The sequence below is a fragment of the Otolemur garnettii genome, unplaced genomic scaffold (genome assembly GCF_000181295.1).
Source record: "Otolemur garnettii isolate 467f Iridium unplaced genomic scaffold, OtoGar3 scaffold00056, whole genome shotgun sequence".
Taxonomy (NCBI): Eukaryota; Metazoa; Chordata; class Mammalia; order Primates; family Galagidae; genus Otolemur; species Otolemur garnettii.
This window is the reverse complement of record NW_003852451.1, coordinates 7976881-7989940: the sequence shown is the minus strand read 5'-3', so window position 1 is coordinate 7989940 and position 13060 is coordinate 7976881. Positions and strand designations below refer to the sequence as shown.

The following is a 13060-nucleotide window of genomic DNA, read 5'->3' as shown; positions in this document are numbered from 1 at the left end:
AATAGTTTTTACATTTTTAAGTGATTTCTAAAGAAAGAAGACAATTTTGTGATATGTGATAATTGTAAGAAATTAACATTTCAGTGTCCAGACACAAAGTTTTATTGGAACACGGAAACATTTATTTATGTGCCGTCTAATCCATTGGCTATGTGTTGTTATGTGTTACTTGTCTGTTTGCTGCTTTCGCACTACCTGAGTTGAGTAGTTAGTACAGAGACCATCTGGCCCAGAAAGCTTAAAATATTTACTCCCTGGCCCTTAACAGAAAATGTTTGCCCCTCCTGGTCCAAAGTAATGCTTTTGCTCCTTAGGAGCAGGAATGAGGAAGAGGAAAGAATGTCTTCCTTTAGACACTAAGAGTTATCTCAGGATAATGGGCACACTGATGAAATATTTATATATGGTAATATGTATGATGGGCAATACAGTGAGCCCAGAAACTTCTGAACAACAGAAGGCATTGCCTCCCCAGCTGATGCCCTTTTAATTATTTTGCCTTTTCCCTGACTGGAACATGGTAATGCCTAAGCTTTGAGAAGATTTTTATCACTTGCTTTTGTTTTCTCTGGATTGTTTGGCCTTCTTGCATAGCTCTTGGGTGATTTTGTTTCAGATCTGGGAGGGACCCCTGTGGTGAGTCCAGACGGCCTCCCCCTCTTTGGGCAGGGGAGACACGGCACACCCCTGGCCAGTGCCCAAGATAAGCCAATTTTGAGCCTTGGAGGGAAGCCCCTAGTGGGCTTGGAGGTCATTAAAACAACCACCCATCCCCCCACCACAACCACACGGCCTACCACCACCACCACCACGACGACGACCACGACGACCACGACGCCCCTGCCCACCACTACGACCCCACGGCCCACGACTGCCACCACTCGCCGCATGACCACAACCCGCCGCACAGCGACCATGCGCCCAAAGGTGAACCGAACCACCATGCGGACAACGACCACCACCACCCCTGAACCCACCACCCCCATCCCTACGTGTCCCCCTGGGACCCTGGAGAAGCACGATGATGATGGCAACCTGATAATGGGCTCTGACGGGATCCCAGAGTGCTCCCCTGAAGAAGGTAACCCGCTCGGTTGTGTTGCTAACCCGCTGGGTTCTGTTGGTAACTGGCTCGGTTGTGTTGGTAACTCTCTGGGTTCTGTTGGTAACCTGCTGGGTTCTGTTGGTAACCCGCTGGGTTCTGTTGGTAACTCGCTAGGTTCTGTTGGTAACCTGCCCACTGGTGCCTGAGCCCCCACACTTCAGAGTAGCGGGGCAAAGCTGCAGAGAAGGGGTAAGGGCAGTGTGCAGCAGAACCTTGAGGAGAGGCTCCTTCATCCTAGGACGTGTGTTTGATGTGCCCTGTCACAGGGAAGGCTGTCCAGTTTAGCAAATCCAAGTATTGCATGAGGCATATGAACAAGTTATCTGCAGTTCATTTAAAACCAAAGTTAACTGGGCATCCTGAGTTTTATGTGGCAGCCCTTATTACAACTCGGTGCAAATATTTGTGATGTTATTAGTTGGGACTAGATTTTCCCAAAGCTTGTTCCAATGGATATTAGAAGATTAGTAGTCGTAGGTTGTTTTTTTTTTTCTTAAGGTTCTGTGATTAACTGTGTGTTTTGCACAAGGTTGGATACATTTCTTACTGTTGGAACATTTAGGCCATTGAATAGCCTTGCTGTGAATCTCCAAGTTAAGATAGTGTTTCCCAAGCACATTGGCAGCTGAATGTTTTTTAATCAGCCGTCCCTCTGGAAAATGCCAGTCTTCAGGTGGCTGGCTTTCTTATATGGAAGTGCCTTTTCCCTGCGTTACCATCCTGATCTGGGCTGGCCTGCTGCCCTGCTTTGGGTCTTCCTTCTGAGAAAGGCCCAGGTTCCCTGAAGAACAGGAGCCAGAACACCTATTCCAGGTCATGGGGGAGCCAATGTGATGTTGTCATCCTTTCTGCTGGGTCCCCTGTTCAAAGTGCTTTGGAAGAGGTCATCCTAGATTTGCATCAGGCATGGAGGAGATAAGTTCATCTTCTTTTTCTCAGTTCGAAAGGGATTGCAATGGTGGCTATAAAACTTACGTCTTTTTAAACAAAAGCAGAGTGACGAGCCTCAGGAATTATTTGCATGCACAGAATTCTTACCTACCATTATTGACCGTGACAAGCACAGTCAATTTGAACATGAATTCTGTATCCAAAATAAGAATTCTGTTTGGAGTCTTCCACAGAAAAGTTCCAAATAAACAGGAAAACTTCACATGTCTAAAGAATTCACACCAAAGAACAAGGAAACGCGTTTGGAAGAAGATCATTGGAAAGAAAATTCTTACTCTGTCCATTTACCCTGTGAGTATAAATTTGAATTTACCTTTGAATTTCTTCTACTAAAATATTATGTTACTTAACTTTTTCTACATATGTTATGTATTTAATTTTAAAGATTGAAATAAAATTAAAGAAGAAAATTATTAATTGGTTGTAAACAAAAGAGTGACTATTTGGGATTTAGTTTTAATTAGTATTGCTATTATTTTGCATTTTATTCTGTCTGCTTTTAGTGAGGCCTTTTTAGCATGTTCTTTTTATTGACTTTGTGTTTTGGGACATTTACTTGCATCAAAAGTCAATATTATTTTTAGCATTTTTGATTCTTTTTTTTCTTAGCAAATCATGGCATATATATTCACTCCTACTCAATCTCCTGATTCCTTATTACAAGCCAAAGAACAATGTGACACTTGGAAGCATTTGGGAAATAAGTATTAATCAATGAAACATCCTGGGAGAAAATTAAATTTGGGAATAGCAACATATCCTCATGTGATGTTTTAATGTACTGTAATTTATTATTTAAAAATACTTCCATGTGGCTTATCTTCCTTTTATTGCTCCTGCCACTAACAGCTTTGTTAAACATCTCCTTCTTTTTATTAGTTCAAATCATAATTTTTATCTTTGTAAACCATTTTATTGGGTATGATTGGCATACAGAAAGCTGTCCACATTTACACCATACACTTCCATGAGTTTGCTATAAGGTACACCCAGGACACCGTCACACTACCAAGCTACAGGCATGTCTGTCCCCTTCCAAAGTTTCCCTCCCCGCTGTGTTCTTAGGATTATTTTTTTCTATTTCTTTTTTTTTGTTGTTTTGTTTTGTTTTTTGAGACGGAGCCTCAAGCTATCCCCCTGGGTAGAGTGCCGTGGCATCACGCCCACAGCAACCTCCAACTCCTGGGCTCAAGCGAGTCTCCTGCCTCAGCCTCCCAAGTAGCTGGGACTACAGGCGCCTGCCACAATGCCTGGCTATTTTTTTTTTGCAGCCATCATTGTTGTTTGGCGGGCCCGGGCTGGGGATTCGAACCCGCCACCTTAGGTGTACGTGGCTGGCGCCTTAGCTGCTTGAGCCACAGGCACCGAGCCATTTTTTTCTATTTCTTATGGTAAGAATGCTGACCACAAAAGTGGTAATTGTGTATGTGTGTGTGGTAAGAAGTTAAATTTTTAAAAAGTTTAATAGCTCTATTGAGACATAATTCACACACTATGAAGTTCATCCTTTCAAAGTTTGTGGTTTTTAGACTATTCACTGTTGTGCAACTATCACCACCATCAAATTCCAGAACTTTGTCATCATCCCCAGAAGAAACTGTCACTATTAGTGACTCCCCGTCCCTCCCTCCTCCCAGCCCCTGGAAACCACCAATCCACTGTCTCCCTCTGGGAGTTACCTGTTTGAGACATTTCATATAAATGGACTCATATAATATGTAGCTTTTAGTGTCTGGATTCTTTCACTTAGTGGAATCGTTTTCAAGATTCATGTACGTTGCGGAATATATGAGTGCTTCATTCTTTTTATTCCATCATGTGGATATATCACATTTTTATCCACTCATCAGTCAATGATCCTTTGGGTTATTTCCTCCTTTGGGTAATTATTAAAATGCTGCTGTGGTAATGCAGGAGGGTCCCAGACTATGTGTTCACTAGCACTTGTTATTTGTGTGTCATGGAGGTCACACCCGTGTGTCGATTCCTACATATCATGTGCCTGTTCTGGTACATTGTTGGTGCATATATTTCTCTCTATAGATACACATTCAGGGTTGGGGGTTGTTTTTGCTTTTCAGTTCCCTAAATCTGACTTCTTCATTAGGTAATAAGCTCCTTGCAGTTGAGAAAATGTACCGTAATTCCTTGCGGTGCCTAGTATGTGTCTTTGGGTATCTACACGATACCTTAGAGACAGGCGTTGTCCACTTTCAGAGGTAAAAGTCGGTGCTCCTTGCCTTGCAGGTCCTGTTTCTACAGTAGATCTGATGACATCCGGTGCATCTGGAACTGTGATGAACCAGTTGATATCTTCAAGAATTTATTGAATGACTTCTTGGCATGTTGCAGAAAAACATCAGACGTTACAGAAAATGGCTCTGCCCCATCACAGCTTGCTTTCAAGACAGAAAGTACAAAGGGGATAATCAAAAATTAATTTGAGCTGTGCAAACATCCCTGAGTTTCAAAGGGCTGTCATTTAAAATCTTCCTTCTCCAAACTTCTACCGAGAATAATTTTTTCATATATTTTGAACAATCTCTGGAGCAAAGGCCTTACTTCTGTGGGGATATTTTCACTCACTTTTTTCCATAACTATTTGGATAAACTACTGAAAAGAATAAACTACACTGCCATGGTTGTTGGCTGCCAGCTACTTTTATGTGAAGAGGTGGAAGCTTTTACCATCGATGCTGGGTTGACTTATAAAACATCCAGCTTTGCATAGTTCCAAATGGTTCTAAACGGTGTTCCAGTGGGGCAAATTCATGTGGCCAGCTTTAAAAAAAAGTTGTAAATACACTTCATTACATCTGGAAGTTACTTTTACTTGGCGTCAAGCTGGTGCTATTTTAGAGATAAATTATGTTGGTCTTAAAGAAAAAAAGAGCACCAGATCTGTCAGTAGGATGTTTCCTTATGCCAGAGGATCTGCCACTCATCTCAAGAAGTGACCTCAGTTTGCAGTCAAAACGCATTTCTGTGGCCTGCTGGCGTGTGCCGGGGTATTTCAGCACCTCAAAGAATTACCATTAACACCAGAATCCAGGAAGGAAATGATATATGTTTTTCCCTTTTCTTGTTTACCCTGGGATGCAAGTACTATGCAATTTATTCATTTTTGACCTGGCTAAAAATAGTGAGAGGAAATGAAACTGAACTGGTAATGAAGAAAAGCAAGATTATGCTTCTAAACATTAAATCGATGAGGGAAAGCAAATGGTAGGCCAGGAAACAATGGCAAGATAATCCCAAACTTTGGGGGTGTGGACCTGGAAACAGATTTGAACAGGCTTGGAAGTAATTTGTCTTGGATCCAGGCATATTGACGTTGGAATTGACCTAAGGAAAAACTGTGTTTAATAGCTTTGCATGAGATGGCCATTCTGTCCCAGTGGGCGGATAATTTGCAACTTCTCTCTTGTTCACATTTGTTGGCCCCATCAGAACCTGCCTGAGTCATCATCGCCTCAAGGAGCATCTCTCAGGCCTCTGAATGGGGGAGGGGGGCTTCTTACTATAACCTGCAGAAGGACCAGACAGACAACCGGAGGTTGCCGTTGACCTCTGCTGGTCTTTATTCTGGCAGCATAAAGATGTTATTCAAAGTAGACTCAACAAAACGGCTGGTAGAATAATTACATGGGAGTTTATATACTTTCTACTTCAATTTCCCCTTCCTTACATTGTGGAATGATGATTGTAATAGAGTACCTTAAGATTCATAAAGAATTTGATTGATTAGTTCAACTTTTTATAAGTAGAGGCAGTTTTATGAAGTATAAAGTACATAGTGTTTGGAGCCAGAGGGGTTGAAGTTCAAGTTCTGTTTTTTTTTGTCACTTGCCATCCATGTGTCTCCAGGCACGTAATAAATCCTCTCAGAGCCATGGTGTCCTTGGCTGAGAAGTGTAGGTCTTCTAAGCACGAGGGTTTTTTGTAAGGACTAACTTGAACAACAGATACGTAAAAGTGGCTGCTGCACAGAAGACATCCAATAAATCCTGGTTATTTCTTCCTGTTTCCCCCTTCACTCCCTTTGAAGACTGCAGTGAATTTAGAGAGTTCTATTAATACATAATTGCTGTGGTCTTCAGGACAAAAGGAGAGAAGGAATTCCTTTGAAATTTTTGAGTTATAAAATGTTTTGTGTCAATATTTTGTCAATCACAGCGAGATGGTCTCCTTTTATAGATATATTTGTACCCCTAAATGCAGAAATAATATAATCAATACCATCACACCTTCTCTTCAACCTAAACTACCCAGATAACAGGCAGAAATGAGTTATTATGCTTAAATCACTTACCTTTCTTGGCCAAGATATCAGTGCAGTAATTATAGAAATTTTTCCTGGAAGATACCAAAAATCATATCTAAAATTTGACAAGTTGCCTTGAAAGCATAATCCGATAGTCCTGAAAAGTCTAGTTGGGTTATTAAAGGCCAACCTGTCTGTAAAGGGGACTTTGTGAACATTGGCATATTATTTACAAACTTCATATGCAGATTAAGAAATCTGATTAGTATAGATTTATCTCTTGAGTGGATGAGAGAGGATGGGAGGTCAGAAGGAAGTAGAGAAGCACAGGGAACTCACATAGATGCTGTTGGCCTAGTTGGGAAAACCACCTTGCTTCTAGAATATTCCAGAGGCAAGATTGAGGGCATGGAGAGAATGAAGAGTGAGGAACACAGGAGTTCACATGTGAAGGGATTTTTGCCATTATTGTGAGCACTGACCCCACTCTCCTAGCTGCCCTTCCCTCTGAGAAGGCCTTTCCCTCAGCACCCAGAGCAGGCAGACTGGGCACGAGGCTGTGGGGGTAGGGGGGGTCAGAGGCAGGGAGGTGAGAGAGAGCACCATGGGGACACAGAGGGAACTGGCTGCTCCTGAGCCAGGGATGGTGTGTGGATTGCCCTTTTCTCAGCCGAGAGGAGAAAGTCTGGGTTCCATTTCAGCGTCCAGGAGATTTTCCTTCTGCCAGACTCTGGCGTGGCTGCTCATGGGGAATGAAAGGCCGGCTTGGTGCTGGAGCTGGGGGAGTAGCTGGGGGTGTGTGTGTGGTGGATGACAGCCTCCCTTCTTCTTCCCTAGATGAATTCTCAGGCTTGGAGACTGACACGGCGACACCCACGGAAGAGGCGTACGTGGTATATGATGAAGGTATGACAATTACTTGGGCACTTTCCTGCTCAAATGATCCTGTTTTAATCACTAAGTGGATGACTTTGATGGTGGTTCCCTTCAGAACTGTGAAGGGCTTAGGGAAGGGCAGGTGCACCCCTCCCTCCAAGTCACCCCCAGATGCACACGTGACTGAAGAGAAAGAGCAAATGCAGCCTCCCGGGAAGTCCCTGGCCTCCTGTTCTCTCCCTCCCAACCTCTTCGGCTCAGCTGATTCTGGAGCTGCCCGTCTGGGCCCCTTTACCTTTGTTGGTGAAACTGCTGGGTTTAAACAATGTCTGGCTTCCTTCTCTTCTCTTTCTCCTCCTTCCTTTTCTCTCCTTTTCTAATTACATAAAAAATGTGATGGTGTGAATGTGTGTATTTCTTATCGTAGAGTCTTTGTAAGGGCAGATTTCTAAGATTAAGAATACAAAGTGCTGGGCGGCACTTGTGGCTCAAAGGAGTAGGGCGCCGGCCCCATATGTCATAGGTGGTGGATTCAAACCCAGCCCTGGCCAAAAACTGAAAAAAAAAAGAATACAAAATGCCATGGGCAGCATGGAATAGACACTAAATAAATGGTAAGTAATGTTACTATCCTTAGGACCCTGTGGTCCTCGTGTGCTTTATAAGTCACCTCTGCAGTTGATGAAGTTCACGTAGGAACCTTGTCCCCACCTGGTGCCGGCCTTTGACTCCGGGACTCAGGATTCTCACACGTGTGCTCTCCCTTTTCTGCTATTATTTGTAGCCTAAATGTCTTAAATCCCAGCGGTGTGAATAATATCACCTTTGCTGCCTTATTTACTGATAATAAAGCTTGGTGCAGTGGTTTAATCCCAAGTGAGTTTTAATAGCAGCAAGTGTCTTAAACACAGCAGGTGTCTGGATGGGCATGGGGGTGCAGACCTGTAATCCTAGCAGTCTGGGACACCGAGGAGAGGATCAACTGAGGTCAGGAGTTTGAGAGCTGCCCAAGCACAAGCGAGACCCCATGTCTACTAAAAGGAGAAAAATTAGCCAGATGTTTAGATGGACACTTATAGTTCCAGCTACTTGGGAGGCTGAGACATGAGGATCTCTTAAGCCCAGGAGTCTGAGGTTGCTGTGAGCTGGGCTGACACCATGGGGCTCTAGCTTGGGCAACAGAGTGAGACTCTATCTCAAAAAAACCCCTCACGCCAAAACCCAATAGATGTCAGAAAACAAAGGAAGTTTTCTTAGCACCTTTGAAAATACCATACTAACCATCTTTCTTACTGTCTTTGAACAGTTTGAAGAGGGGGCAGGGTTTTCTTTTCTTCTACAAATGTCAAAGGGATTAGTTCTTTTAGCAGGATTAATCCCACCTCCTTCCTCAAGAAAAAAAATGCATACACAGAAGATGCCTTTTAAGAAGAAAATTCAAGTTCCTTTTCTAATGTGATCTGCCATTGCTCTAAATGGGAAAATGACGCAGGTAGGGAATGGCCTTGGACCTGTACCATGAGCTAAACTGGATGGATTTTAAGTTCTCTCCAGCTCTGGTCATAAAACTTCATTTTTCTGGTCACATATGTTTCTTTTCCTCCTTTTCTGTTTTATCTGCAGCCACTTTTCGGTGAGCACTGAAATGGAAAGAAATAGTACTTTAGTAGAAACAGACTGTGTTTAGGCATAGCTTTTGTGTCAGGCTGTTGGTGTATGTTTCTGCCCGCAGTTGAATCTTAAGGAGGCATCACTGTCTACCAGGGCCCAATTACAGAGCCTTCCTATCATTTCAGATTATGAATTTGAGACCTCGAGGCCCCCAGCCACCACGAAGCCTTCGACCACTGCTGTCACACCAAAGGTCATCCCAGAAGAGGGCACCATCAGTTCCTTTCCTGAAGAAGAATTTGATCTGGCTGGAAAGAAACGATTTATTGGTAAATGTAACCTCCTTAATCAGAGAAACATGAGTTTTTAACTTTTGCTCTTTGAAGAAGAGCATAACTAATCTCTTGGCCCGGCCAAGGCAGTGTATTTTGAGTTTTCCCAGAGTGAAATTTCCATTTGGGGTAAGTTAGTGAGTGAGTCCTGTTGGATGCATATGAATTTGTGGTCTGCAAAAGTCAGAGGAGGGGAGGATGGAGGAGGACATTTGGTGTCCAACAGAGGACAGTTTAGAGAGGTTGTCTCATGTAGACTCAAGAGTAAGAAACTGTTTGAAGTCATCAGCACCAAGGGACGTGAGTATTTTTACTGCTGCTAGCTTTCCTAAGAGGGACTTAGGATTCTCACACGAGATAAGGCTAGGCCTTATCTGCATATTGTCTGCTAAATTCTTCTCAAAGCTCAGTAGCTTACTAAATTGAGCCACTAACAGTATCTCAGAGTCAGAGCTTTTCTTATTTTGTTATTACCTATAATTTTTGTTAGCCTTAAGGATTGGGGGTTTAGAGATTCATTTTATTCTTCTTTCTCAGTGATCAAAACAATTTCAATAAAAATTTCTGTGTTCCCACTCCCTGACGGAACTTCATTAATGAGACAGTTGGATTAATATGTTACTAAGTGGAGACAAGCAACAGCTTAAACTAATACCACACTCTTCTGTTTCCAAAACAAATATTCTGCCATGAGCAGAGAACAGCTCTTGCCAGCCAAGATGTAGTGATGGAGTGTCTAAACCACATGGACCTGAAGAACGAGAATATTAATTTGAGGTAGCATTCCTCAGACAAATGCTCCCGCTGGCCGTGCAGCTGCCTGGCTGCCTCTGCCGAACGCTCTGACTCTTCTCTCCACGGTTCCATGGCGGGGTTGAAATGCTTTTAGGGCCGTAATTAACTATTCTACAAACTCTCCTGAACAGTGAAAGGCTTTCATTGTCTGGGTTTTCCTGTGTCTGTCACTCTATCAGGCATAACCGCCTACTCCCCCACACTTTCTGATAAGATCCATTGGCAAGTCCTAACAGCCTAATTTCATACCAATTATTGGATAATAAAAAAATCTAAAAATTCCATTCAGTCCTCCCAGTCAACTGAGAATGAGAGCCTAGCACCCAAAGATGCAGTGGGATTGGTAGAAATTACTAGACGCTGCTACTTGAGAGCCTGGCGTGTCTGAAGCCCCAGCCTCGTTTCCTTGGCATTTCTGACCTCTTCAGAGTGAGACATGAGAATGAGTGCCGAGGGCTAGAGCTAAAAGGTTAGAGGTAGAAGGTCTCCCATTTGATCCACACTTAGGGGACATGCCCAGCATTGGTAGGCAGGAACATGGGAACATTGACAGAGTTCCTGGGTCTCGTATCCTCTGAAACAATGTGTGTAGAAATGGCTTCCACCTGCACACAAATGTGAGTAGCTTTATCATGCTGAGAAGCCATGTTGGAGAAGGCTGTCCAGGCTTGGCCTTAGGCACTCCCCAGATGGCTGTGGAGACCGTGAAACTCTGAAGAAGTCTGCTGCTCAGGGCTGAGGTTAGAGGCTGTATGTTTTGATCAGTATATATATTTCTCCAGGCCCAGGATTGTCAAGGGAGTGACCTGTGTTAAGACAGTGCTAGTTAAGTGTAGGGTGGGCCTGACTCACACTTTGGCAGAGTGGTGCTGGCTTATAGTACACTGAGGTATGGTTTGGGGATCTTCCAAAATCACTTTGAGAACATAGTCATCAAGGTTGATGGTCACTAGGATCTTTCAAAACTACCAGACTGAAAGATATAAGCACATAAGCCCATTAAGGAGAGCTAGGGGTGTGCTTTTGAGCTTGGCATTGGGGCTGGTGGCTCTGGGCTCTCTGTCTGGTGGGGCGAGACTGATGGTGGGGCTCACTCCAGGGAGCAGATGCTGTTTTCTGTCTGCAGAGGCCTGCACTGGCCTTCCACAGTGCGATTGGCATCTCTGTTCTTTTCCAGCTCCTTATGTGACGTACCTAAATAAAGACCCATCAGCCCCGTGCTCTCTGACCGATGCTCTGGATCACTTCCAAGTGGACAGCCTGGATGAAATCATCCCAAATGACCTGAGGAAGAGTGACCTGCCTCCTCAAAATGCTCCCCGCAACATCACTGTGGTCGCTGTGGAAGGCTGCCACTCATTTGTCATTGTGGACTGGGACAAAGCCACCCCAGGAGACGTGGTAACAGGTGTGTCCTAGGCAGATGGTTAGAGTTCCCATGACCTGTAGGTGGGAAATACAGACCATAAGGGATGGACAGATGGATAGATGGATCCATGCAGGGATGGATGGGTAGGTGGGTTGGACAGAGGAGTCCAGCTGTCTTCTTTTAATAGGATGAAATGTAGGCAATAACAGAGGCCTCATGGGGTAGTGTATAGAGCACCGGGTGAAAGTCGGGGGTCCTCAATCCCAGTCCTAGATTGATGTGCAGGACCTTAAGGTGGTTACTTCATCTTCCTGGGCCTTGGTTTCTCTGCATGCAAAATATCATTCTGTCTCTAGCATTCTATAATCCTGCAAATGGCCAGGGAGTCCAGGCAGCAACTTGTAGATCAGACCCTGTGATGGCAGAGCTCCTACCGTGCCATGGGGCTGCCCCACATCAGAGCAGCCCTAGGATGGTTCCCTCACCTCTTGCCTCGCCTGCTGTGGGCTTCCAGACCAGTCTGGGTTTTTTTCAATTTCTTCTGTGGAAACTGAATGTGATGGAAAAATTCCCAAGGATCTCGAGCCTGCTAGGTCTTGGCCTTTGAGATGTTCATGAGTTCATGTGATTCTGCCAAGGATATATTTGAAGATAAATCTTGAAATAAGGTGCTACAGAAAAAGAATTGACATTTTCTTTGAATAATGTCTTCCTTTGCACGTGATTCCTTCTGGGCCTGTGTGCCGTATAGGAGGAAGGCATCTGCATATGGAACGGTGTTATGTGTCTCGGGCTGGGGACGGTAGCATCAAAGGCGAGAGTTTGACATTAGCTATTATGTTATTGTAGTTGATATGATTCAAAATTGCTTGTGCTTTTGTTTTATTTCTTAAAATGAGAAAAAAGTATCCAAGAATATCCAAAGAATAACTTTTTCTGTGGAATTTGGATAACAGCCCAAAAGCCAGGGTAAGGGGCATAGGAAAGAAAGCCCTGGGTATTGTGCCAGGTGAGGTGGAAAGGCCTCGGTATGAGGAGGGTGTAGGATTATCAGGTTTGAGTCTTTGGTATAATGAAAAAGCTGATCACTCCAGGGTGTGAGCTCCATGCGCTGCTGAGACCAGTTCCTGTGAAGTCCAGTATGTTTCTAATAGAACACAAATAAATCAGTGGAAGGAGCAAAGCCTGTCATTAAAACAGCCAGAAATCCTTCTATTTATGGAATGTGTCTTTATGAATGGCAATTTTAAAAAACAAGCAAGTAAGCTTTCAGAAAAAATAATTGAAAATCTTATTTTAAGCTCTTTCACTTTTGATCTCTTGCATAACAGATATTACTTAACATAAATATAATCATTGCACCCTGAGCCAAGGGGCTTTGAAGAAACACTGGCTGAAGAAGGAGAGCTTTGGCCACATTAAACTTGCCTCCAGGGCTCTTGCAGTGAAATAAAAGCCTTCACAGAACTCCTAACACATGTCTCCCAGGCATAATTCAGACTCCATTCCTATACAGCTCAGCCTTCTGCAACACTTGTGGTCTTGCTCCTTGGGCCATTGGTCGTGTGTTCCAAGCTGTCCAAAGCTTCCTAAAGTGTCCTCTCATTCTTCACCCCCCCATACCTGATCTGTAATGAAACCTCATGGCCCTAACCGTGAGTGCTTGTGACTCCAGCATACATAGCGCTGATGAGGTCCTTGTAGATTTTGAGCACTCCCAATATAAAACTGCCAGCTCCTGTCGAGCTGATCATGGC

The 13060-nt window shown here is 43.8% G+C and overlaps 1 protein-coding gene across 1 annotated transcript in view; it reads left to right on the top strand.

Moving 5' to 3' along the window:
- The window catches only part of FNDC1 (fibronectin type III domain containing 1), a 63763-nt gene that overhangs the window by 35574 nt on the left and 15129 nt on the right, over positions 1-13060 (top strand). Inside the window, exons 14-17 of the mRNA XM_012806726.2 lie at positions 617-1081; positions 7158-7226; positions 8993-9136; positions 11112-11342. Coding sequence (XP_012662180.1) covers positions 617-1081; positions 7158-7226; positions 8993-9136; positions 11112-11342 — 909 coding nt within the window. The remainder of the gene's footprint in view (positions 1-616; positions 1082-7157; positions 7227-8992; positions 9137-11111; positions 11343-13060) is intronic.